The following is a 26,957-nucleotide window of genomic DNA, read 5'->3' on the forward strand; positions in this document are numbered from 1 at the left end:
CAACGAGCCCTGAGGTGATTGCTGGAGACACACGGTGGATAAGACGGTTTTCCCCGGAAGAGGCTGAGGTGGGCAGGCAAGTGTGGGGGGGGGGAACCAATGGCCGCCCCGAGGTGTGATGGTGGAAGGGGCAGCGCCCACACTCTCGACGGCCTGCGTGTAGTGTCGGTGGCCGCGACTTGCCAGCAGAGAAACTGAGACTAGAGGTGCTTAAGTAGAAAGGGACAAAGAGCCCCCCTGCAAATTCAGCATTCTATAGAAACACGGGTTAGATCCCTGGATCGGGAAGATCCCCGGAGAAGGAAATGACAACCCACTCCAGTATTCTTGGCTGGAAAATCCCATGGACAGAGGAGCCTGGTGGGCCACAGTCCATGGGGTCACAAAGAGTCGGACATGACTGAGCACACAATCCTTGATAAGTATCTAAAACAAACCAAGCCAATAGCAAGCTGAAACTCCAATTTTTTTGGCCACCTGATGTGAAGAACTGACTCATTTGAAAAGACCCCGATGCTGGGAAAGACTGAAGGCAGGAGGAGAGGGGGATGACAGAGGATAAGATGGCTGGATGGCATCACCAACTCAATGGACATGAGTTTGAGTAAACTCCAGGAGTTGGTGATGGACAGGGAGGCCTGCCGTGTTGCTGTCCATGGGCTCACAAAGAATCGGACACAACTGAGCAACTGAACTGAACTAAAGCCAATAGCAAAGTTTGCGTGCTTTTTTTTTTTTTTAAGTATTCTTTCTAAAGGAAGGCTGTAAATTGTATAATATTTTTACAGAAAAATGTCCATATTAAATGTGTGTGCTAAGTCACTTCAATCGTGTCCGACTCTGTGCGATCATTTGGTCGGCAGCCTGCCAGGCTCCTCTGTCCAGAAGATTCTCTAGGCAAGAATACTGCAGTGGGTTGCCATTCCCTTCTCCAGGGATCTTCCGACCAAGGGATCATATCCGCGTCTCTTACGTCTCCTGCATTGGCAGGCGGGTTCTTTGCCACTAGCACCTGTGCAGAACGATGTTCTCAGAAGTTTTGTTTTTAAGGGAGTCACCACTCAGCGTCCCACACACCGGGCCGCTGAAGGGAACGGTCTCTAAATGCTGGTTCATGTCCGGGGCTAGACATCGTTTTCCTATCAGAGACCCAGGCGGCAGTGGCTGGGGCCCTGGCGGGCCAGTCTGGGTCTGGAGATGGCTGCTTCTGGTTCATCATGCCCGCCACCACGTAAAGAGGACAGAGAGAACGAGAGGTGTCAGGGAAGCGGCTGTACCTCGCAGCGGCCAGACCCACGTTCAGATCCTGGTTTGGCAGCTCCTGGTACAAGGTGCGACTCTGGCAGATCCACTTGGCCTCGCGGACCTTCCGTGCAAACGGGGTTACCCACCGGCCGCAGGGCCCCGGGCTCCGCCCCAGAGCCCCTCCCCCGTCAGGGCCACGCCCCCCAAGGCCCCGCCCCCGGTCCCGTCCTAGAGCTCCGCCCCATCAAGGCCACGCCCCGTCCAGGCCCCGCCCCTCCCGGGCCCCGCCCAGAACTCCGCCCCGTCGAGACCACGCCCCCTCACCTGCGCAGCTTCTCGGTGACTTTCTCCAGCTCCTCCTGCGCACGGCGCAGTTCGATCTCCAAGAAGTGGCGGGTGGAGTCGAACTCGTTCTCCAGCTTCTCCAGCCGGTGCGTGGTGTAGGACAGCCGCTTGCGCAGCTCGCCCTTCTGCTCCTGCAGCGAGCTGCAACGACAGGCGGCGGCGGCGGGCCAGGCCGCGGGCACTGAGCTCGAGGCGCGCGTAGGTGCGCCCCGGGTGCGCCCGGCCGCACCAGTGCACGCGCACACGCACCGCACACAAACACTGCACGCGCGCGGGCACACACACACCACACCCCACAGGCACACACACTCCCCACGCGCCCACACACACACCATACCCCACAGGCACACACACACACACACAGACACACACACACACCCCCCACAAGCGCGCACACCTCCCCAGCCCCTCCCTGGGGGATCAGGGTCCCTGACACTGAGCCAGTCTGGCACTGGGGCAAGTGTTTGGGGGCGGCTGAAAGGACCTTGGTTTAAAGATCACCCAGCAGCAGCACCCCGCCTTGTCTGGGAGCCCAGCTCCAGCCGGCACCGTTTACAGGGCCCCCGTTTTGCTTCTCTATAGCAGGGGCCCGGCCGGTGAGGCCCAGAGGCCGTGGTGCTACATTCTAGAGCAGGCCTCTCTTCCTCAAGCGGGCTGCGTGCCCTCTGGGCCAGGGAGAGGAGGGGCCCCGTGTGAGGGCCCGTGCCCAGGCAGCATCCACCATAGTGGCCAGCTAGCTGCACGGAGCGTCAGAAACTCAGAAAACCCCAGGCCTGCTCATGTCTCCCTTCCTCCAGGAAGCCTTCCAGAGGCAAGCTTGGCTCTTAAGCTCTACTTCCCCCCCCAGACTGAGGGCTCCTCTGGGACCCGGGCCACTGAGTCCCCTTGTTCAGGAAAAAACAGACAGGGGGCGGCTCCCCGCTGAGCCACATGCCACCCATTCACATGAGCTACTCTGGGGCATGGGCAGGAGGGGCAGGTGTTACTGGCCACACCCTCCTGTCGGCTGCCACCCAGCCCCCAGAAAGCACCTAGCCACGGCTGACCATGTGCTGACCCTCGGAGGCACCCTTCCCTGGGCTGGCTGAGCGCGCAGAGGGGGCCGCGGGGGGCGGACTCACCTTCAGCAGCCGGGAGGGCTCGTTTCTGTAGGGAAGGGACAGCTGCGCGGTGGGTAGGGGCACCAGGGGAGTTCTGCTGGCTGTTAGCCACGAGTGAGGCTAAGATTCAAGCTGCCGTTTGGTGCCCTGGCTGTGCGCTTTGCTCAGTCACCCCCTGAACTGTGCCCCGTCAGCCTGCGCTACAGTCACAACGAAGCCCGGAGCTCCGTGGCGTCACGGGGTGGGCAGGGGCCCTGCGTCACACAGACCCGGCTGCCGGTCCCTGCCAGCAGCCCACCCCCCCGCAATGCACTCATGACTGTCCCCCTCTTGCCCTGACACATAAAGTCCTGGCTCCAGAGAGGTGCCCGGGTGGGAGGAGGGGCCCAAATGCCCATCGTTTGCTGGAAGAAGCACAGCCCCCCTCAGGGGACCATCTGGAGCCAAGGTCCCTGGGTGGTAACTTCTGGTGGGTTTGCTGCAGGCAGTCAGGAGGCTTCCTCTAGCGTCTGGGGCAGAGTGATCGTCAGCCTCCAGCCTGATCGCACAAACCACACGTGTGACCACAGGCACACACCCAGCAAACCTCCCTTAAGCATTCCTGGACCCCTGCCCAGGTCTACATTTTTTCAAAATAAGTAAAAATAAAGAGTTGCCTATGTTTTGAGAACCTCAGAGAAGGGCGGGGCGGGTCCCCAAGGAAGATGCCAAGGGACAAGCAAGCAGGGAGCCCAGTGGCAGAGTGCCCACAGCTGCCCACACAGTGCCCGCCGCCTCCTCCAGGCAGCACACCTGACTGACTTCACTGCGCGCTTCCTGAAGCTGTCAATCCCAGGCTGCCCCCAGCCCAGGCCTGCCTCTCCAGTGGGCTGCCAGACACCCTGAGGGCTCTCCCACGTCCACCCCAAGGGTCCCAGCAGTGCAAGGGGTCCGGGCAGCAGCCCCTGCAATCAGCCAGCCTGCAGGGTTGCAGGTGCACCCGCAGCCCTCGGTCACAGGGGGTTCACGCCCCCCGGAAAGAAGTGAGAGCACCCACCCTCCACCTCTCAGAGCCAGCACCCTTCCTTCCCCGACCCTGGCCACCCGCCCGCAGCCATAGCTGGGGCCCTGCCGTCCCAGGACTGTTCACTCCTGTTGTGATCCCGCCATATCCCCGCTACGGCACGTCTCCCCTGCCCCCACCTTCCCTCCCGGCCTGCCCTGGGTCCCCTGTTTACCCTGCACCTCACAGCAGTGGCAAAGATGGTCCTTGGCTCTCAGAGTGTATCATCTCGAGGGGAGACAGACAGCGAGCAAGGGGACGGGCTCCCCAAGAAGGCGAGTTGGAAGAATCCCTGATCGGGTGGTGGGGTGGGCTCCAAGCAGAGCCAGGACCTGCCCCGGGGCAGCGTGACCCACTGCTCGCAAGGCAGCCAGCTCTGTTGAGGAGCCCACCTCCGCCTCCGTCCCCCTCCCGTGGCCGCCGGATGCTCTTCCAGATGTGCCGGGCGGCTGTGTCCCCACCACCCCTCAAACACTGCTCCCACCCACCCCTGAGCCCATCTGGCCCTGGGCAGGCAGCGCCCCCAGCCCCAGGCCCCTACCCCCTCCTGGTGCAGGTGCCTGGGCCCTGGGCCTGATCGCACCCCCCTGGCCCCTCGGCTTAGCCCGCCTTGCTGCCCGCCACCTTTCTCCAGCTCCACTGCCCAGGCTGGTCCCAGGACCCTGGTTTGTCCCTCACCCCTCCCTACACACCTCGGGCCACACGTCCTCCATGTCCAGCCCCACACGAACCCCTCCCAGGCCTCCATCCGGAGGCCCCGCCTCTCTCTAGGGTTCCACGCTCACCCCAAATCCAGCCGCCCACCAGCCTCTCCTCCCGGAGGCCCATAGGCACCCCTCACCCAGCGCGCCCGACGCTGACCCTTCTCTGCCTCCTATGCTGCCCATCAGTCTCCAGTCAGACCCCGAGAGGCCGCGGTGACCCCTCTCGCCTGTGGTCACCCTCCACAGCCCGTCACCAAAGTCCTGGCAATCCACTACTCAAGAATTTTGGACACGTCCCCGCCCCTCCTGGTCCAGAGAGGGCCCTGGGCTGGGCACCCCGGGGTCTTCGGTCACCTGGGTGGTACCGCCATCCCAGGGCATCAAGCCCTGCCTGACCTCAGTCTCAGTCTCTCTGTCTGCAAAATGGGGATGTGTGCACCTGTGCCCTGGAGCGCCCACTCTCGGGGAGCAGCCATCGTGGCATCTGCCTCCCCCCCACCCCAGGTGTGGAGTTGGCTCAGGGGGCCCTGGAGTCTAGAAACGGCCCATTAACAGATGCACAGGGCGGGCGTGGAAATCCCTTGTGCCCGCCCTTAAATCAGGGGCACCCTCCCGACTGGGGCGGGGGGCTCGGGAAGCCCTACTCGTGCCTTGGTCTTGTGTGTGTGGGTGGGTGGGTGCTTATTGGTGCCCTCTTTGCCCGTGAGAAGTCCCTGGAAGGCTTTCCCAGCTCACAGGGGAGAAAGATGAGCTGCGTGGCATAGAGGGGGCCTGGAGGAACCCCGCTAGCCTCCCACCAGGAGCCCCTCTGGCCACTCAGCAGAGGCCGGAGCCCATGGACCGAGGCCTGGGCTGGGCTGGGGGTCCCTGGGGCCTGGCCTCTGAGACAGGATGGCCGGGAAGCAGGGCTGAGGGCACTGGGCCTCTTCTCGGGGTCGGGGCGGGGGGTGGAAACTGATGCCGATGCCGGATGGATGTCTGGGGACAGAGGCTGAGGAAGTGGGGAGACAACAGGTGTATTACCTGTCCCAGAGCGAGGGCGAGGACCTGGCCCGTCGGCCCTGCAGGGTGCGGGACTGCCCGAGGCACGAGGGTACCCAGGCGCTGCGCAGCCTGTGGGCGAAGAGGACAGAGCCGCTCAGAATGGGGACCGGGGCGTGCCGGCCCGCCGGGGGCACGCAGTCCCAGAGATGCTCAGAACCAGAACCGGGGAGCCACGCCGGCCCGCCATGGGCACGCAGTTCCAGAGCCGCTCAGAACCAGAACCGGGGGGCCACGCCGGCCCGCAGTCACAGAGACATGGGGGGTCATCCCCCTGTCGGCAGGAGAGCTCCTTGTCACCAACACAGCAGTGGGGTGCTTGTGCACACGCCAGGGTGTAGGCACCTGCCAGCCCTGGTTGCCTGAATGCGTCGCTGGCCCCGAGTCCACCAGCAGCGGGGTCCCTACCCCCCAGGTCTGCACCCCCATCTCAGCCTCAGAGGGGAGTCCCGGGAGGCAGGCTCCACCCAGCCTATCCAGCTACTGCTGGATTCCTAGTAGGACCCGTTGGTCAGGGACCCTGAGACGTGAGGAGGATGGTGGGAGCATGATCCCCGACCCTGCTGGGAAGTGGTGATCGACTGATCCGTGTGGACATCAGTGGAGTATTCTGGAGGCAGGTGAGGTCTCAGGGGAGTAGAAGGGAGACTGGAAGACTGGGGCCCAGGGGTGGGGCATGGGGGGCTTGCCTGGAAACACAGGGAATGGGGGGCGTGGCAGTGACCTCAGCCAGACCTCGCCTCTGGTCTTACGCAGGGCCTCTATGTCCCTGACAACTACTCTTGCTCTGACCCTGATTCTCATCATCTCCAGCCTCTGCCACACAGGGCACCTCTTGCTAGAGATGAGAAGACTGGCGCCCAGAAAGGTTAAGCAAGTCTCTCCAGATCACATAGCAAGTCCAAGGCAAAGATGAGATTCCCCCCACCCCGCCCCGGATGCCTGTGACGCTTGTGCCGGGCACAGGGTGGGGAGGACACAGGTGCCGTGGGGATCCCAGGAGCCAGGGGACTTCCTTCCCTGCTCCGCGGAGGGGAGCGGTGCTCCCTGGTGGGTGGTGAATGGGGCAGGGTGGGGCTGAACGAATGTCCACTCTCTTGCTGGCAGCTGGGCACACGGATCCAGGAGCAGCAGGTCCCTGTGGTGCCCCCAAAGGCCCCCCACCCCCGTGTCTAGCCCCCCCAGTCACGCTCCAGTGACCCCAAATTGCTTGTCGTTCTTCACAGGCGGCAGGCGGTTTCTCATCTCAGTGACTTTGTCCCTGTGTCCCCTCTGCCAGGATGGCACTCACTCCCTCCGTCCAGGTCAACCCCTCCCCACCCAGGGCCTGGCACCCCTGCCAGCTCGGCCGGCCCCCCAGGGAGCGTCATGGGGCTGAGCGCTCAGTGCTCGGTGTCCTGCTCCACGCCAGCCCTGAGTCCAGTCTTCCCCATCGGCCGGAGGGCAGGTCACAAAACCCAACCAGACCACGCCCATCTCCGGGCAAGATTCCGCCGCACAGTCCCGTCCATCACTCAGACTGGCACGGGCCCCGCCTCGCCCGCCTCCGGGCTGCGCCAGAGTGCCCCTGGGTCCCTTCCTTCCCACCCTGTCCTTGCCGTCCGCTGGGTCAGGGACCTTCCCTCTGGGCTGTTTCTGGGCTCCCCGCTCAGGCCCTGGCTCCGGGGACAGCCTGCTTTCTTCCACTCTGTCTCATTGCCGCGGGGACGATGCCCCGGGAACCGGCCAGCCTTGCTTTGGGACCGCCTCCTTCCCACACCCCCTCGCCCGAGTGCCCTCAATGTGTCTCCGCGGAGCCGGGGACCAGCAGCGCATGATGTTGAAAGGCCGTGCAGACTCGGCAGGAGAGACTGCGGTCTGGTCTCTGGGGCTGCAAGATCCGGGGCGTGTTTATATTCCCAGGGCCTACCGTGGGGCTAGGTAAATGGTGAGGGGGCTTGGAAAAGCCTCCCAAGTCCTCCCTCCTCCCCACTGCGGTGCTGGTGAGGACCACTTGGCTCCCGCTCCCACCCAGCGTCTGACGGTCCCCTGGGAGTGGACCCCCTGGAACTCAGGCTGGAGGGGAACCGGGACTGGCTGGCAGCTCTTTGCAGCTCAGGCATGCCCGTCCGGCCCCTGGGGAGCCCCTCGGCTGACTCTGCCACAACCTCACCAGCAACACCACGGGCATGGTGATGGGGTCTCTGGACCCGGCCACCAAGGCGCCAGGTCCTGTAGGAGCCCGCGTGTGTGTGTCTGTGCATGTGTGTGTGCGTGCGGGGGGAGAGGACTGTCACAGGGCTGGCCTGGGGCCCCCAGCCAGGAGGGGTCCCCCTGCTCAAGCCAGGAGGAGCGGACGGGGGCAGGGACTCTATGCTTGCCCAGGCCCCGCCCTCTTCTGCTTTGCTAACCGAGGTCATCCAGGGGCACCATCCCGCTTCCGTCCTCAGGGCCGGTGACACGACTGCTCTCCCACCCAGAGACCCCGAGATGCCACAGGAGACCTTTCACCTCGCCTCTGCCTCATCTTATCAGGTGGCCGGCCTGAGAGCCCTCCGTGGGCAGGCAGACCCAGGGGTGCTCGGGGCCAGGCCAAGCTGGGTCACCCCTTGGCTGGTGGATGGAGCAGCTGTAGAGTCACCCTCGGGCCTTTGCACACGCTGCGCTTCCTGCTTGGAACACCCCCTTTTCCTGCTTTTCGGTTCATTCTATTTACCTCCTCCAGGAAGCCCTCCCTGACCTCCCTAACCTCGCTCTGGTTGGGGCCGCCTCTCCCTAGCCTGGATGCCGCCACCCCACAGAGACGCACGACGTCCCCGGGGCCGAGCCACCCCAGGCCTTTGCTTTCAGCCCAGCCAGCAGGCGGGGCCGGGCAAGCGGCCACATCCTCTGTTGGGTTCCCTCCTTCACCTGCCTAGGAAGCATCTTCACGGGCTCTTCCGTGCTTGATGTCCCCACGCCTTCCTCCCACCCCCACTCACAGCTGATGACCTCGCTGCTTCTCCACTGAAGATGGAGCAGCCACCCGAAGGGAGCTTCTGCAGATGCCGCCGCCAGGCACCCGCCACTCCCCCCCATCATCTGCCTGCCTGTTACTACAGACACCCCGCCAGGCAGCCCCTCCGCCCACTCCAGGCGCAGCTCCAGTCTGTCTCCCCTCGCTCCCAAACCGCCCGTTTCTCCTCCTGGCTTGTTTCCTCCAGCACACAGACATGCAGGTATGCTTCCCATGTTAGGAACAACCCTCCGTTGACCCCCCAGGACTATCCTCATTCTCTGCTCCGAGACACCTCGTGTGTCCTCGCACCTGGCCCACTAGGACCAGGGCCCGAGCTGGCTCCTGTCCCCTCCACGCCACTGAACCGGCTCCTGCCTGTCGCTTCTCAGTCCTCACGTGCCCTGAACCCTCGGCCCCCAGGGGCACAGTGGACCCTGCCCTCCTCCTGCAAACCCCGCCCTCCTCCTGCAAACCCCGCCCTTGCCTGGCCGCCCTCCTCAGCCTCCTCTGCAGGTGGTCCTCGTCTCCCTGACATCCTAAGGGCAGCAGGGCCCAGGGGTTCTGCCTCCTTCTCTGGGTACACTCTCCCCATAGTGACCCCTGCCACAGATACCATCACTCCACGGAGAACCCCCCAAATTTTTATCCCCCTCTGACTCCAGGCGTGCATACCCTCTGCGGCCTCCATTTCTGCTTGGGTAGCTCGCAGGCAGCACTGACCTGCAGGGCCCTCTGTATCCTACTCTGCTTTCTATCCCCACCTCCCCGGCTAGGCCAGTGCCCCTGCCCAAACCTGGAGGCATCCTCCATTCCTGTCTCCCAGGAGACAGCGTCCTCCCAGGCCAGCGGCAACCCCCGCGGCCCTGCCTCCGGCTCTTCCAGCCCCACCCGTCACCCTGGGTCCCGCTTCTCTCACGGGATTACTGCATAGCCTGCTAACTGGCTTTCTGCTCTCACCTGCTTAGCCAGAGCGGCCCCATGGAAGGCTAAGTCAGATCCACCCCCTCCCTCTGCTCAAAACCTGCCTCTACGGCCCCTACATCCCTAGGATCAAGCCCGAAGTGTTCACTCCTGTCACCTGATGGCAGGTGGCCTTCCCATCGCCCCCTGGACCTCACCTTCCAGCCACAGGCAGCACAGCCTTGCCCCAGGGCCTTTGCACCTCCTGTTCTTCTGCCTGGATCCCCCTGCCCCGTGGCTGCTCCTCTCCTCCTTCAATATTCAGATGCAACTTTCTTGAATTCCTCTGCACCCTCTCTCCCCCATTCCCTGCTGGGCTTGTGTCCCTCTATGGCCTCGCCCCACCTGGGAGCTCCCCAGGACAGGGCTTTCTGTCCTCCTCATTCCCTGCTGTGTCCTTGGACCCTGCAGCAGAGCCTGGCAACCAGAAGGGTCCGATAAGCATTCACTGAATGAATGGAAAACACAATGAACGTGTTTTACAGACGAGCTTGCGGAGGGGCCGAGGGACACAGCGCCCACCCCGGGTCCACAGCCTGCAGGCTTCCCGCCGATCAACCCAGATGCCCCTCTGCAGTGTCTGGTGCTTCGGCCTTTTCCTCGCCTCTGAGGTCTGGAGCTGTAGTGGTCTGGCTTGGCCTTGTTGGGCTCAGCCAAAAGGAGTTGCTCTCTGATTTCCATTAAGGGCTGACCCCACCCCCACCCCCGAAATGATCGTGAGAGGGTCAAATCTGAATTTTGGGCCAACAATAGTATTTGGTGTTAAGAATGTTCCAAACAGGGCATGGACATACTTATGCTAAATAAGCACCCCGCTGTTTGTTGAGATTGGGCAGCCCAATAAAGCAGAGGATACCCAGTGAAATGTATTTAGATGGATTTAATTCATTGGGCATCCTGTACTTCATCCGGCAGCCCCAGGACGAAGGCAGAGGTGATCCTGTGGAGGTGGACCTCCAGCCCTGGCAGGAGAGGTCGTCCATGCCCCCTGTCATGAAGCAGGCCGGCCGTCTGTGCGGGAGACTCAGCATGGGGCAAAGGCCGGGGGGTGAGAAGACCTTGGCGGGGCCAGGGTGTGTCCGGAAGACAGTGTGGCTTGAGCCCAGGCCTGGGTCCGCCAGCCAGGAGGCCCTGGGTGCTTGGTTCTGAGTGCAGGCCAAGCATCCCTTCCCCGCTCCCCGGCCACTCGGGGCACGGGAAGCCCCAGGGGAGAAGGAAGGACGGGAGGCAGGCCCGGATTGGGGCCGCCCCTCTGGCAGGTGGACCGAGAAAGGGAGTCCTAAGGAGGCTGCCTCAGGAGGGGGGCCCTCCCCTGCCTGGCCCCTGTCTCCCCGCACCCAGCCCGGCACCACTGCTGTCTACTCTCTCGTCCCTGCTCTAGACTGGGGGTGGGGGGCCCGGAGGGTGGGGCTGTGCACACTTTGGCCCTGGGCCCCTCCCTGCCCCAAGGTCACACCTGCTCTCTGCCCAGAGGTGGTATTCAGGGGGTGTCCGCGGGGAGGATGGGTGGGTGGTGTGACTACGGGTTGTCCCCACGACGGGTGAGCAGGTCCCCACAGGGCTCCCAGATGACCCTCCCAGCACCTGCCCCGCTGCCCCGGAGCTCAGGTGAGAAGGGGGCTGCCACTCAGCACTCATTACTGCCCCCCACAGAACCCACGCTGGCTCCACTAATTTGACCACCCCACCCGCTGGCTCACCCCTGCAAACAGACACGGGCATGCATTAATTGGATCGGCGGGAGGGCCTGTTTTCTGGAATTCTGGGGATCATAAACGAAATCAGGACTGCGGGAGCCTCACTGATGACCCCAGAGTGCGGGGTGTAAGGCGGCCGGCCCCCACCCAGCACCCCCCGCGTGGCCCCAGGCGCCTCAGGGATGCCCTTGGTCCCTGGCCCCTCTGCTCTCGTCTCCCCACCTACCCCGCACCTCTCCACACCCACGGGAGAGAGTCCTGGGAGCCAAACCCCAGTCTGGGAGAAAAGAACTGGCGTTATGATGGAAGATGTTCGCAGCAGCAGCAGGGTGCAAGGCACAGAGGCTGAGGAAGGAGGCTGCTCTCCTGGGCCTCAGTTTCCCCACCGGTGACCGAAGCCCAAAGGGACCCTTGTGACCATCACCTTCTGAAAGCATCCCCCTTGAGATTGCCCCCTACTCAATCCTTCGGTCACCTGACACGTGGAGGATGGAGACGGGGCAGGTGGGAAGGCGCGAGATACTTGTGGGGTGGGAACAGGTGTCCTGGGACCTGCAGCCCTCATCACGGGGTACTCTGCGGGACGGGGTGCTGTGTCCTGGCCAGAGGGCCAGGACTGGGCGACTAGAGGTGACACCTGGAGGGGCTTCCCTGGGGGAGTTCCATCCTGGCTCCCAGGCTCTTTAACCAGGGGCCCTTAACAAAGGCCTTCAGGCCACCATTCCTTCGTCTGTGCAATGGGCAGCCTCCCCCCCGTCCCTTCCAGAACCTTGGGTTGAGGACTCAGCGAAGAGACTGTCAATGGCATGCAGTAGGTCTCACTGGGTGATTGAATGATTGAATAGGGGGTGACTGAGTGATCTCAGGCAGATGTTTTCAGAACCTTCAGCCCCATCGCTCAAGAGAGACCCCCAGGCCTAGCCCCCATCACCGGCGCCAAATGGAAATGCCTCCGGACACTCAGAGGGCCTGTCCAGGGATGTGGGCCATGCGCCAGCTTTCAGGCTGTTGGGAATGTCGAGTAAGAAAGGGTCCAAAGGGCCCAGAGATCTCAGTCAGCCAGCGCCGTCTTCTGCCCATGGTTAACAGGGGTGAGGCAGAGGCTGGGAAACCGGTCCAGGACACATCCTTGCTCTGAAACACCCAGTCACTGCCGGGACTGGGGATGTGCAGGGGATGCCTCCTGGGGGCACAGCAGAGCCGGCCCCCTGCCCCCACTCCGAGCTGCTCTGGCAGTCTTAGCTCCATCTAGGTCTGCAGGTCACACCCTGACACCCCATTTCGCCGGGTCCTCTCTTTCATGATAGGAATACTGTCATCTGCCTGATGGTTGGGGAAACAGGGCCTGGGAACAAAAGAGACCATGTGAGCTGGACAGGGGGCAGGAGTTTAACAGGCAGAAGCAGCCCACCCAGTACTAGCCATGTACCTGGCTCCACGTTCATGAGTTCATTCCCAAAACAGCCTTCTAAGTTAGGTGGTGCTATTACGATCTACGTTTTAGAGATGCAGAAACTGAGTATCAGAGATATTCAGAAACTGGCCCAAGTCTACCCAAACAGTAAGTGGCAGGCATGGGATTCAAATCCAGGTAGGTTCACCTTCTTACTAACCCACATACTTCACCAGGGAGCCTTTGCAGAGGAGTAGGGACTCAGATGGGCTGTAGGGACAGGAGACTTTGAAGGGCAGAGCAGAAGAAGGTAAGATAGAATAGAATATGTGGAAAAGGGAAAATGAAAGTCACTGTCGTGTCTGACTCTTTGCGACTCCATGGACTATACGGTCTGTGGAATTCTCCAGGGCAGAATACTGGAGTGAGTAGCCTTTCCCTTCTCCAGGCAATCTTCCCGACCCAGAAATTGAACCAGCGTCTCTTGCACTGCAGGAGGATTCTTTACCAACTGAGCTATCAGGCAAGCCCCGTCCATGTGGCGGGTCCCTTTATGATGCCTTGACTCCCAGAGGGAGAAACTGAAGCAAGGGAGTCATTCACAGTTTAGTGAGAATCAGCCCCTAAGACTTCCTCTCCCAGAATTATGTTTAGAAATCAGGCAGAGCTGGGAGGAGCTGCTGGGCCATACAATGGGTCAGGTGGCACTGGGTGCCACACAAGAGCTTTGGCTTTCTGAGGGTAAGTGGGGGCCTGGAGGTCTTGGAGGCACATCGTCAGCTCTGGACTTCAGGAAGGATGATGGCGTGGCCCTCAGGAGGGGATGTCAGAGGATGGCCAGTGGGCTGTAAATTTTGACCCAAACACAGAGAAGCCTCCTCCCACTGGGCAGTGACCAGCTGTTTTTGGAGGCCTGGACGCCTGGAAAAGGCCCTTTCTGCTTCTGGCCTCCGTTTCTCCAAACCCCTTCAGCTCCATATTCCCTCTTGGCTTAAAGGAGGATGCAGGAGGCAGAATGCTGAGGGCCTGAGAAAGGCAGAACTCAGCTGCCACGTGAGGAAGCACATTCCCTCCTGCAGTGGGCCTTTGCCCATGTCGGACCCCCTGTTGGGAACACCCTCCCCCACACCTCGTCATCTCCACCCAAGCATCTTCCTCCATCTAAGCCAAATCCCCTCCACTGGAGGCTCTCACACCTCTGGGAACCTCTCACAGGGTGATATTTAAAAAAAAATAATAATAATTAAAACCCCCCTGGGAGTAGGATGGGAGGCACAAGTGTCCCCCAACACTCCCCATTTTTGGGGGCAGAGTGGAGAGCCCCCCATCATGGGCATCAGGAAGCGTGGGGAGGAGTTGTTCTCCATCCCTCTTCCTCACTGTGCACCGCCTTGGGTCTCATTTCAGAGAATTTACTCTGCACCTACTACGTGACAGCTCTAAGTGCTGCAGATCAGCAGGGAAAGACAGATGACAGACAAGATAAGTGAGTAAAACAGATTGAGGGTCAGGTGGGGATCAGGGAGATGGGAATGAAGGCAAGGAGGCGGAGCATGGAGGACGGGATCTAGCTGTAGATGGAGCGAGTGGTCAGGAGCTCCCCCAACCCTGACCCCCCGACCAGGAATGACTTTTGAGCAAGATGTGAAAGGAGGGGAGGCAGGGAGTCACATGGATATCTGGGAAAGAACATTCCAGAAGGAAAGGCACGTGCAAAGGCCCTGGGGCAGGTGCCTGTCTGATGGAGTTGAAGCGCAGCAGGGAGGCCTGGTGTCTAGGGGTGAGTGGGCTGGGAGTCTCTGGAGGTGAGGTCAGTGTGCTCTGGCATCTGTGAGGCGACCTGAAAACCGTCTGTCTCTACCTCTAGGACGTCAGCCTGGCACCTGGCACAGTGTCTCCAGCATGGAGAGTGGCGTCTGGCAGAGGCAGTGCTGCAACACACATTGGTGATATGACTGAATCAAGAGTGTGGGCCTGAGCATTTGGGCGTCTGTGTGAAGGAAGAGCACCCCAAACACCGGAACCCCCAAGCAAAAAAGTCAGAAAACAAAAACACAACAAAAACCCAAGCCCCACAAAAGCAGACAGAGAAAACAACCCACCCAAAACCAAACAACAAAACAAAAATCCCAAGTCAAAAAAGCCTCCACAAAACCCCAAACAAGAAAAAAACAGAAAATTAACACACCCTCAAAGGTAAAAAAACACAAACCCCCAAACACAAAAAAAGCAAACAAAAAACCCCCATAAAAATTAAAAAAAAACACAAAATCCCCTGAAAAAGAAATCACTCAAATAAAAAAATAAAATAAAATAAAAACTAAGCAACCTGCTCACAAAACACAAAACTCATAAAACCAAAAAATAAACTAAAAACACAAAACCCTCAAAACCCAGAAAATAAAAAAGCCATAAACTAAAAGAAACAAAAATTTTTTAACTAAAAAAAAAAAAACCCCAAAACCAAAATTTTAAACCCACAAAACCCAGAAAACAAAACAAGCCAAAGCCCCAAGACCCCCAAAATTTAAACCCTTAAACAAAAATCCCAAAACCAAAAAATTACCCAAACAAAAAAAAAATCAAAAGCCCCACAAACCCAATTCCCCAAATTTAAAATCACAAAACTCAGGAAACAATCCAAAAAGCAAAATAATAAATAAATAAATAAAAATTTTTTGAACTCCCAAGTGCCCCCCAACCAAAAATATGTAAAACCCACAGAAACAAGAAAATTAAACAACCCTCAAAATTTAAAACCTCCGAAAATAAAAAGCACAACTCCCCCCCCCAATCCCCAATGACAAAACAAAGAAGCAAAAAACCCCCCAAAACCCCCAAAACACGAAAAAGCAAAGGCACACACACACACACACACACACACACAAAACCAAACCAACCAAGGGTGGGGGGGGGGGGCGGTGATGCAGAGGCGGTCAGCGTCAAAAAGGAGCCCAACCTCAAAACCATGCACAAAACCCACTTTCAATAGGTTCATGACATCAGAAGGGTTGCTTAAACAAGGCACAAAAAGCTTCCATCAGAAAGTAAAAAGCCTAAAAGATTCGAGAGAAATTCAACGGAATTAAAAGGAAGAACTTCTGTTCATCAGAGGACCATTGAAAGGGCCAGAATCCAGCCGCCGGCGGAGGTGCCTCTGCCACACATGTGACCGGCGAGGGCTCTCTCTGAAGAGCTCCAAATCAATACGGCAACTTGATGGAAAAACACGCAGAAGTCACCAAGGAGGAAGCCCCAAGCCGGCTGTCATCCAGGGCCGCGCAATTACCGCGCCTGGAGCAGCAGCTCCGCCTGCGGCCTGGCTAGCCGGGACTGGTACCCGGGTGCCAGGTGCGCCGAGGATGCTGAGATGCAGTTAGTCCCGGGGCCGCGGGGAGGGTGTGGCCTCCCTGCCGAAAGCTGGCCGTGCGTGAGCCGTCCCCTACCCCGGCATCCCCCCCCACCTGCGCCCCAGCAGTGCGGCTCCCGGGTCCCCTGGGGGGAGGCTGCACGCCCGCGCCCCCCACCACCCCCCAAACCCGGACAGGCACGGTCGCAGCAGCTTCATTCGCTACGGTCCAGGTTGGAAGCGCCCGGACAGCCATCAGCTAATAACCAGACTGCAGCAACTTCACTCACAGCTGCCGCTGCGCCGTTCCCTGAGACAGCCAGCCATCGGCAGCTCCACGCACAGCTAAGGACGACTCTCCAAAACATCATTGTTTTCGTGGGGGTTTAAAAAAAAATAAAAAGCCAACCTGAAAAGTACAGGCTAAAAGACAGCATGTATGAGAAGTTCTAGACCAGACAAGACAAAAAGCCAAGTCAGTTAGGGATGCTCAAGGGCGGCCAGATTGGGGGGGGCGGGGCGGGGAACAAACCCAAGCAACCACTTCATCACAAAAGCCAGGATCCTGGAGACCTCAGGGGGAGGTGGAGGGGGCTGTGATGGGGGAAGGGTCTTGCGGGAAGTTGGGGGGGCGCCTGGGAGGCTGGCGGCATTCAACTTCTTGACCTGGGTGGTGGTCGTCTCAAAGTGAACCTCTAACCTGCACAGGGAATTATTACTTTTTCTAGGTGCCTAGCACAGTTCACAACTTTGAAAAATTATGTTGTGGGGGGGAGGCGCGGACTCGGAACAGGTTTGCGGTTGGGTTTCCGGGGCCCCTTCTGTGTCCCGCGTGCCTTGCGGTTGACGGACCCACTTCGCTCTGTGACAGATGAGGGGACTGAGGTTCACGCAGACGAAGTGGCTTGCCAAAAGGCATGCAGCAAAGTGGCCGTGGCGGGAGCCAAGGCGGGCGGACTGGTGCAGAGGAAGGCAGAGGAGGGGATTAACTTGGGGATTAGCCGAGCAGCGGCTCGCACGCAGAGAGCCAGTCAGGACTTGCTAATATCTGCAAATATTTGAGTGTCACCGGAAGAGTTTTTCAAGCAGAAGCAGGATAGCTGAGTGAGCGACAGGCAGGGGGCATGCATCGGGCCAGAGCAGGGGTGCTGGACCTGGGGCTGGAGAAATGGACTTCCAGGGGCTTCTATCTGGGGTGGGGAGGACCAAGGACACCCTGCTCCCCCGACCTCTGCTCCCCACACTTCCCTGATCTCCCTGAGCACAGCCTCGCTTCCTCAGGCCCCCAGGACCCCGCACCTCCTAGAAGACTCATCCTATCTGTTCTCCTTGCAAACTTCTATTCATTCTTTAAAGCCTTGGCTCAAGTGTCCCTGCTTCCAGGAAGTCCTCTCGGATTCCCTCAGCCAGTGTCTCCAACCTGGCATCCCTGGGAGCATGTGCGGATGGGTTTGGGTCCCTGTTATGGAGGGCTGGCCCTTCTCAGGGACAGGGCAGGAGTTGGATCACAGAGACGGGAGCGAACCCACCTGGGGGGTGAGGGAGTAGAGAGTCACAAAAGCCACCGAGAAAAGATGACAAGGAGGGTAACTAGTTTGCCACGTGGACAAGAAGGTGGGTGGAAGGGCATTCCGAGCAGATGGAACAGCATGGGCAAAGGCAGAGAGGCATGAAGGTGACAACTCGTTTGGGACCCAGAAGTGGGGGTGCAGTATGGGGTGGGTGCTGGGGAGAAGAACTCAGGCAGAGAGGGGTGAGTGCAGGGGCACCCCAGCTGGGTACCTGAGGATGACAATGGGCCCTGTGGTTCTGGGCCCTGGGGTGTGTGTGCTTGTGTGACAAACACTGGATGAGGCAAAGGACCTGCCATCTTGGAGCTCAATGCAGATTCCTAGGCCCAGCCTGCAATGTGTGCCTAGGAACAAGGGGAAGGATCCCAGCCCAGGGTCATCACTCTGGACACACAAGACCCCTTCCCTTGGACCATACATGAATCTTCTCCTGCCTGGGAACCCACAGTCGTGCAGCTCAGATGTCCCACAGTGAACATTTACCTGGATCCCTGCTGTGGGCCAGCTCCCAGGTGGGATCTGTCACCCACAATAGCTCAGGTCATCCTCCCAACTGCCCTACAAGGTGGGGGTGGCTAGGATACCCACTTTACAGATGAGGAAACTGAGCCCCAGAGAGGGTCAGGACTTTGCCAGAGGACCCCACAGACTGTGACCTACACTGTGGGAGGCCATGCTGACCAACTTCCCCTACATTCCTTGGGGCTTCTTGGTCCCGGACTCCTAACACTAATTGCAGGGCAGAACCTCACAGGGGCAGCCCCAGCTCTGGCCAGGAAGAAACAGTCTGGAAAAGCCCTTGAGGGAGCTCTGAGACCACTCATGGGGTGAGAGGGAAAAGAAGGCAGGAGGCATCCCAATTCTGGGAGGCTACACTGGGTCCTGGCCACATGGGACCCCCCAATCCCACCAGTTCTGGGGCTCTGCTTCCACTCTCGAGTGCAGTCCACAAGCCTGGGCCCTGGCCCCTGCCACCATTCTTCCGGATTTGGCTCAGGGAAGCCCTTAGCCCACCCAGCGGAGAGATGCTCCGTGCCCTCAGAGTCTGGGGCAGTGGTCTGCCCACCTGGCTGAACTGTCTGCCTGTGTTCCTAGCTAGGCGGGGCTGTGTCTTGCACAAGGACACGTGCTCCAGTCTTGGCTGGGCATAGAGAAAGAGGGGTCGAGACAGAGGACCTTAGAGGGCTCTCCCCCCAACCGTGGTTTCAAGGTGCCCCATGAATGGTGCCTTTTTTTCCAAGTCCCAGTTAAGTAGGGACCCCTCCTCCACAGAGAGCCCAGTCCAGTGGGGGTTCTGGCGAGATACAGCCAATGGGGGTATTGGGGAGGGGTCTGGGGGGCTCAGATCTGAACTCATCTACATGGCCAGAGGCACATGGCCAGAGCTCCCCCTGGACCTTGACCATGACTAGGTGGGCTTGACTGATGGACATTTGGGACATTTGGATCTGAGCTCCTGGGCTCTAGGAGCCTGGACCCCTCCTTCCAGCCCCAGACAGGTGGGCTCTGGTCCTCGGGGACCCCCAGGGGAGGGCTGCACTCCAGTCCAGTGGCCAGAAGATGGCCCTGCTCTCGTGTCCAGCCTGCGGCCAGTCTGCGTGAGCCCACCTGTCCCCAGGCACCCACCTGGGCATGCCCCAGTGATGCATCCACGGCAGTGAGGGGTCTCCCTCCCTGAGACCCAGGGACCTGTCCTGGAACAAGGTGGGCCCTTCAGGATCCCTGCCCCTTGGGGAATGGCAGCACCTGCTATCCAGAGTCCTCTCCAGGGCTGCGGATCCTGGTCTTGGGAGGGAGAAAGAGGAGGGGGGCGGAGGCCAAGAGACAAGCCCAGGAGACTGTCCTGAAACCCAGAAGCCAGAGCTGGGCCTTTTGCTCACACAAAGTCTAGGCTCAGCCTTCGGAAGGAAAACACGAGGTGGGGGGGGGGTCGCAGGGGGACGCGCGGTATTCCCAAAGTGGGGGTCAGGGGGCTCGAGGGAAGTTATGAATATTCACATCGATGGATCCCGGGCCTGCCTCAAAGGGCGCCCAGTTGGAGTCCACCTAGGCTCAAAGTTTAGCACCTGCAGGGAGGCTGGGGGAAGCACTCCCCAGACGCCGTCGCGGGGTTCCCCCAAAATGGCTCCAAGGCGCGACGGCCAGGTCAGCCAGGAGGACTCCATCCCCTAACCCCCAGCCCCAATGAGGCGTAAACTTAACAGCTCAGAACCAAGCAACTGTCAGCTGGGGGGTGGGGGTGGGGTGGCCGGCGCGGGGGTCTGGGTGCGTAACAGCAGAGCAGAGACCCCGAGGGACCCCGAGGACAATCCAGAGTCCAGGGTAGTGCCCGGGGGATCGCGGAGGCCCGCGCGCGCGCGCGCCGGCCCGGTCCTTGGTGGCGCGCCCCCACCCACAGCCGCAGTGGCCTCAGCCCCGCCGAGGACCCCCGCGCGGGGCTCCCCGCTGTCCAGTCGCGCGCGCCCACACACGCACCACACACAGGCACACCGGCCCGGGCCAGCCGCGCTGGGCGGCCGCGGACCGAAGATGCGCTCCGGCACAACAGTCCTCTCCCCTCGCCCTCCCTAGCGCCCCCATCCCCGACCCCGGCCCCGGGAGCCCCGGCACGGAGGACGCTCCACTCACCTGAGTTTCTCCATGTCTGCGGCAGAGGCCTGCGAGAAACCAAACGAGAGGGTCAGCAGGCAGGAGTCGTGCGCTCCGCGGCCGCGCCGGGCGGGGCTGGGCACCGCGGGCACAGCGGCGGGGCACCCGGGTGCGCCTCGGTGGTTGGGAAGTCCGGCCCGCGCGCCCCCAGCCCACACTCACCGGCCGCGGTCCCGGGGACTCAAGGGATGCGCGGGGCCTCGGCCGAGTAACAGGTGAGCCCGCCCGGGCCGCCGCGCACCGAGTTACGCCCCCCGGGGAGAGGAAGGGGCTGGCCCGGGGACTCAGGACCGCACTGCTCGAGGCGATCCCGGTCTCGCCCGCCCGAAAAAGAAGGGACCCGGCCCGACTGCGTTAACTCTCCGGCGGCTGCGGCCCCCGCTGCACACCCCCCCACCCCGCCCCACCCCGCCCGTTAACCCTTGCAGCCCCACGCTCCCTCCCGGAGGAAGCCAAGCCCGGAATTGCAGAATCTCCGAGTCGGAGAATGTTCAGAGCGGGCAGTTGGGGTCCGTACAGGAGTGGAGAACCTGACACGCTCGCGAGCCGAGGATGCTAGCAGTCGGGACCTCAGACTCCTCAATCGGGGACCCTTCTGCCCTCAGCTTCTGGGGTCCGGGCCTGGCTCGCCCCTCGCGGGCCCAAGGGATTAACCCCTGCGCACTAGGTTCGCCAGCGGGGCTCCCTGCCGGGCTTGCGCAGACCCGCCCGCGCGCGGCTTGGAGACCCTCCCCGCCCAGCCCCGCGCCGCCGGGCAGCCCCTCTGCGGACCGGGCGGGGGGCCCACCCGCTGCTTTAACCCTGCGGGCGCCAGCGAAAAACTGGGACCGCGAGCGGCCCGGGCGGGCTCGCACTTCCTGCGCGGAGCGGGGGGCGCGGGGCGGGCTCTCCGTCGCCCGGGAGAGGCCGCTCCCGGGAGCTTTCCCCCGTCTTCCCGTACCATGCCTGGGATTCAAGGGGGACGGGGGCGGGGGGGCTGCGCCCAGGGACCACGCGACACACCTGGGAAGACTGATGACTGCCCATCCCGGCCCCTCGCGCCGGGCGCCGCCGCCGCGTCCGCCGGGAGCGCGCTCCGCTCCGGTCCGGGCCCCACGCCGCCTCCCCCACCGCCCCGCCGGGCGAGGGCGCAGCCCGGGCCGCCAGCGCCGAGCTGGAAGGCCCGGCCGGGGGCCCTCCGCCAGGCTCCGTCACCAGTTCCCCGGGTGCTCGCTCGGGCCCTCCCGAGATGCCTCTGGCCTCAGTTTCCTCACCTGCGAGCTAGGTTTGGGGGCGGGGGGAGCAGGATGAGGCGTTCTGTTGCCCTTCTGCATCGCAGACTGCGGAGGGGCTGGGGTGCGGGAAGGGATTTCAGACGAAAGGATCCCCGAGGCGTCTGGATTGGCAGCCAGACACAGTCCCCGATGCCTAAAAGTTGTCGGAGCCCACGAGCCCAGACCCCTCTATATACCCTCCTCCCTCAAGACAAGGAGCTGGCCGATTGGCCAACACCTCCCCGACGCCCCCTATGTACCCAGGCCCACCTTTCCCAGGTTCCCATCAGCACGCTCAGCACACTTGATCCCAGCATACAGCAGGCGCTCAATAAACACGGACGAGGCATGCTTGAATCCTACGCCTCTGTGGCGTGTCTTTCCCTGCCTCTTCCCTTCTGGCTCTGAGTTCCAGGCAGGAGTCCTGTCCCTTCACCCGGGCACCCCCAGCACCCAGCAGGCCTGGCCTCCACCCCGCCAACGCAGGGTGGGAGGAGCCCTGCGTTGCCAGGGTCAGCCCAAACCCCAAAAGTCCAAGTGTTCCATCATCCACCCACGGGTGCCTTGCTCATTCATTAGCTCTGGGGCTGGGTTCTTGGGGTTCGGAGGCCGCAGCAAATGAGGTGAGCCCTGCCCTCCAGGGGCTAATGGTTGAGAAATGAAACCGTGGCTCCCATTCCAGGAGTCCACCCACAGCAGAAGGGCTGAGGTCACAAGGACACCAGCACCCAGCAGCCCTGTGTTCGTCATCGTGCTGGCCAGCTCTTCCTCCGGGAAGCAGTCTCTCCCATTTTACAGAGGAGGAGAGCGGAGCCCAGAGACGCAGCCCCGCTGGGACTGGCCCCCAAGCCTCAGGGACCTTTCCCACCAGAGGCTGGGGACGCTCCTCAAATGTCTCCGGTTGCCTCCATCACTCACAGTGAATGACCTGCCAGTGAGTTTGTCTAAAATTAATAAGCATGTATTAAAATTTAATTATAAAAATCTAGCATTTATTATTTATATTGAATGTTTCAGCTCGTCTAAAAGGCCTGTCTGGGACTTTTCTCCCCCACGAAGGGGCTCTAGGAGAGGATGCTGAGTCGCCCAGGTGGCAAGGGGTGGGCGGCGGGGGTGGGACAGAGGCTGACAGGGAAGGGGCGTGGGGGTCCAGCCCCAGCACCTTAACAGCCTCTCCCTTCACTCTGATGATCCATCCCCTGAAGACTGGCTCTGATCCTACCACCAAGTCTCAGCTTCTCCCCAGACTCAGTGCCCGTGTGCTCACCATGGTCCTTATCCTGAAAGACTGCCTCCTCCAGGCAGTCCTCTGTGGAGAAGACCCAGCCGAGTTGTTGGGTTTGGCCTCTACAGTGGGTATGTGCTCCCTGGGGCAGGGTCTATGTCTTTCCCAGCCAGCTGTGTCCTTGCTGTATCCAGCCAGCACCTCACCCCGGGGTGGGAGTTGTGTGCGAAGCTCTGGGAAGTTGAGCCAAGAGCAGTTACAGCGGTGTGTGGCTGGCCCCGTGGGGAGGCACTGTGCCTTCGGCAGTGGTCTTGATGTTGAGGCCAGAGCCCCGTGTTCGAGTCTTAACTCTGCAGTTCATAACCACGAGATTTGGGGGGTATTCCTGAGATGACGAAACCCAGCAGGAGCATGAGTGGCTGGCTCTGAGTCCCCTGAGGTTAGCTGAGGGCTGCAGATGGGCTGGGCAGAGGAGACCCGAGGGGCACTGCCCGGGTCTCGGCCAGAAGTGGTGCCTCTGCTACAGAAGGGGGCAGGGCGCTGGAGACCATGGCTCTGAAGGGCCTGTGAGCTGTCCATGGTCCCCAGCGTGAAATGAGGTGGCAGGAAACAGCCTCAAGGCTCCATCAGGCCCCTCCAGGGACCCACAGGCAAGGGAGGCCCCCAGTGGCCTCCTGATGCAGGTGGGAACCCAGGTGGGCTACTCCGGGTCTCTCAGGGGGACAGTCCATCCCTGCCCTGGGTGCCGTCCCTCCGGCTCACCCCAAATTCACAGCCCCGTGCCTACTGCTGCAGCAGACCTGTGACGTCATCACTGTCTGCCCTGAACTAGCCTCTTATCCCTCTGGGTGTTCCCGCCCCCCTGGGTGGTCCCACTCTCCTGGTGGTCCAGCCCAGTGGCCATCATCTGTACTTCCCAGCATCACACGAGCCCTTCTTGCTGGCTAAACTGGATGGTACCGCGCATCTCTGCCTCAGGCCACCTGCCGCCTCTTCCTCTTAAGTCTCTGCCCGTGCTGGTACCCACCGCCCCGACTGCTCGCCTTCCCACACCCTGAGCGGGGTGGTCAGCGGGGGCGCTAACCACCACAGCCCCGCCACCTCCCTTCTTTCCCTGTTCCCCAAGACTCTGAGCTTCCGAAGGGCCAGGAACAGCCCCTTCCACCCTTGAGCTACCTGCTCTGTGGCCAGCATGGCCAACGGGCCACGGAGGGAGGCAACTCAGGGTCACAAGTCAGGCCTCAGCCAGGGGTTGGGAAACACGGGCTTGGCCCCGCCTAACCCTCTGCCCGCACATCCCTGCCCTGCCCTTCGCTTGGCACACACTGGCCGCCGTGCTGGTCCCAAGCTCACCTGGCTCGCTCCTGCCTCAGGGCCTTTGCACTTCTTAACTCCTGGATCTCTGCAGGGCTGGGGCCTTCCTTTCTCTGACCACCCCCCAGAGGAGCTCCTCTCTCCGCTGAAGGGTGTCTCATCACGCCCTGCCCCTTTGGACTCCACTCCTTTGGCCCTCTGCCCTACCCCTGGCCCTGAACTCCAAGGGACTCCCCTGACGGCAGGGGCATCTCTGCTTCAGCCATGGCGTCTCTGTCTCTCAGGCCCGGCACAGCGACCTCCAGCGAGCAGGCGGTGACGCCCGAATGAATGCAGTTGCTCTTTCTCCCCAGCCAGTGGCATCTGCTCTCCGCCTCCAGCAGCCTCTGGTCTGCTCCCAAGGTCCCTCATGGTCTCACTCCCATGCCGGCCCATGCCCCCACACCCCCCCAAAGCTCACCATCACGCTAGGGGTACCCAAGCCCGCTTAGGACCCGACATACATGCATCCGCACAGAGCCCTGTCCGGGGAACCCCTCTGCCGAGGGGGTCAGTCCTGCTCCGGCCCCCGAGAGCGGATGTGTGACTCCTCGCTGGACCACCTGGCCCCGTCCCATTCCTGCCCCCAGCCCCTCAGTCCTATAATTCCTGAACCTGCAGCGACAAGGAAAGTGAGTGCAGGTCAGGGAGGGGCCTGCCGGGCGCTCAGGCCTCCCCTCCGACTTGCCCCGTGACCCTGGGCGAGTCCCCGCCCTCCCATGCGGCCTGTGCTCAGGCCCCTGGGCCCTCCTGAGATCTGCCTGGAGCCCCAGCTTCCTTGGTTTCTTCCGCATCCTGCTCCCTCACCCCCTCTTCAAAGGAAGGAAACAGGCCCCAAACTACCGAGGGCAGAGATGGCGGAGAGGACCAGATTCCAGACGTGGTCAAGAGGGCGGCCACCTGCCTCCCGCAGGTGGAGTCTTGAGCCGCCCATGCAGCTGTGTGACCTTGGGCAAAAACCCTCAGCCTCTCTGAGCTCAATGCCTCATCTCAGGAGGCTGCAAAGTCTTCAGAGGAAGCTGTGAGTGCACAGGACTGTCTTGGGGGCAGGGCTGGTGAAGGGTTGTCGCTGCTCCCGAGCCAGCCTTTTAATGCCATCACTCAGGGTGGACCCTCTTCGAAGAGGTTTTACATCACTCCTTGCCCGCTTGTATTCATTCAACAAACATTCCCTCTGGGCCCTGTTCTAGGGGACTCAGCAGCGAACAAACTAAACCAGAGGAGCGTCTCTGCCCTCACGGCGCCGATATGCCCACAGCGGGAAGTAGACTGCCCAGAGCACCGTGCGGTGCCCCTCCTGCCCTGAGTTCGGGGGGTGTCTGTTCACCAGTGGGGAGCAGAGATCGAGTCGGGGGCCTCGTGCGCCATCGTCAGAACTCTGGCTTCTATCTTGAGAGGGTGGGAAGCCCCTCACCCAGCTGAACAGAGGGGTGCAGCGTGGAGGACGCCCTGAGGCTTGAGTGCGGTGCCCCGGGAGTCCAGCTGGACGCACCCACACAGTCCAGGTGAACGGGGCCCAGGCCGGAGGTTCGGACATCCCAGCGGGGACACGGGCAAGAGGGTGGGGGACAGGGGTTTGGAGTTCAGAGGAGGGTCCAGGAGATGTAAGTCTGCACGTGGCCCGCATGGAGATAGCACCTGAGCCCCGACCCTGGATGAGACCGCATGGGGAGTCAGCCCAGATCGGGGACAGGAGGGACTCTGCCGGGTGGGCGTTCCACCCCGGAAGGGGCGGGACCAGCCCGAGAGACTGAGACGGGGCGGCTGGGGAGGTCGAGAGGCCAGTCTCAGGGTCCGCTGTGCTGGGCACACAGCGGATACCTTAGTCAGAACAGTAAGCTGAGCGCTGATGGACGGGGTTGGGGGGGGCGGGTGCTGGCCCAAGGCCCCTCAGCAAGTTGGGGACTTGACCCCAAACCTTGGCTTGGGGCTGTCCCCACGTGGGGCCAAGAACATCCTTCCCCTTGGCGATTCAGGAGGACCTCGCTGTGGGCCGAGAGGTGCCCTGTCCCCTCCCCCGGCCGCGCCCCACGCTTCTCCGCGTGGCCAGGGCAGGGCCTTGGGCCCCCAGCTGTGCGCCAGTGCAGATGGACTAGGCCCGCGGCTGCAAACTGGCCTCCTGAGCTAAATCTGGCCTGCCAGCATGTTGTATTTGGCCTGCGAGAGGGTTTTAATTTTTTTTTTTTTTTAAACATTTGAGCCAACATGTAAAAATTGGGAGCGTTTACATTTTAAAATCCGTATTTTTGGCTCCTGCTGAAATTTTGGAAGATCTGGCAACTCCGGCCCACATTCCCACGTGGCAGCAGTCGGGGAGAAGGGAATCAAGCAGCTGCCCCCTCCAGAGGCACCTTGGGGGTCCCCCACTCTCCGCGGAGCAGCGCTGTCATACCTTAGGCTGCCCGCACCAACCGGGACCCTGGGGCCCAGCGGGTGGGGGGGCTTGCCTGAGGTCTCCCCTGGGGGAAGCCTGTCGGGCAGGATCCAAACGCAGCTCCGGAGACTCCCAGGCCTGGCATCTGGGGTCTTGTGACCACCCTTCAGAAGCCTGCTGCAGAGCCCCCAGCCTTCCTCTCCTTCCTGGACACTGGCCGGTGCCTCCTGCTCTTTCCTGCCCCTTGTGATCTCAGGAAACCCTTGGCTCAAGTCATTCACACTCTAGTACGAGTGAACCTTGGTACCAGGTCTGTGATGGTGACGGTTTGGGGTCCCGGAGACCTTCTACTGTAGCGTCTCCTATGCTGGACAGTGAAGGGTCAGACCAGGGTCCCCCGTGACCCCTCAGCCAGACCTAGCAGAGGTAGGACTAGAGTCCACCCTACCTCCACCCCCCTTTCCCCAACCCTGGCCTGGATTGCCGCTTCCTCCCCAAAGGGGTTCACGGTGTCACTCCAGGCACTGCCCTCGAGAAATGGCTTTCAGACCGATGACAGGAAGCCAGGGGTCTGCCCTGCTTCCCCGAAGCTCCAGCTTCACCCTGGGAACTGTTCCGGGGACACAAGCCTGTCCAGGCCAGGTGGAGGGGCTGCCATATCACCTGCATGGCTCCCATC

At 61.3% G+C, this 26,957-nt stretch overlaps 1 protein-coding gene across 1 annotated transcript; it reads right to left on the reverse strand.

Annotated features, from left to right (window-relative positions):
- Window positions 1-1,285: 1,285 nt before the first annotated feature.
- LOC136147157 (brain-enriched guanylate kinase-associated protein-like) lies at window positions 1,286-20,390 on the reverse strand. Its single transcript, XM_065906402.1, has 4 exons — window positions 20,236-20,390; window positions 20,053-20,081; window positions 1,570-1,731; window positions 1,286-1,366 (listed from the first exon to the last, which is right to left on the reverse strand). The coding sequence occupies exons 2-4, from the start codon at window positions 20,064-20,066 to the stop codon at window positions 1,300-1,302; spliced, it is 243 nt and encodes an 80-aa protein (XP_065762474.1). The 5' UTR covers window positions 20,067-20,081; window positions 20,236-20,390; the 3' UTR covers window positions 1,286-1,299.
- Window positions 20,391-26,957: the final 6,567 nt, after the last annotated feature.

This window comes from Muntiacus reevesi, chromosome 15 (assembly GCF_963930625.1).
Source record: "Muntiacus reevesi chromosome 15, mMunRee1.1, whole genome shotgun sequence".
In the NCBI taxonomy this organism is placed as follows: Eukaryota; Metazoa; Chordata; class Mammalia; order Artiodactyla; family Cervidae; genus Muntiacus; species Muntiacus reevesi.

Coding starts and splice junctions, on each gene's coding strand:
- LOC136147157 (XM_065906402.1), bottom strand. Junction 1,367..1,569: donor GTCACCGAGAAGCTGCGCAG/GTGAGGGGGCGT, acceptor TTTGCACGGAAG/GTCCGCGAGGCCAAGTGGAT.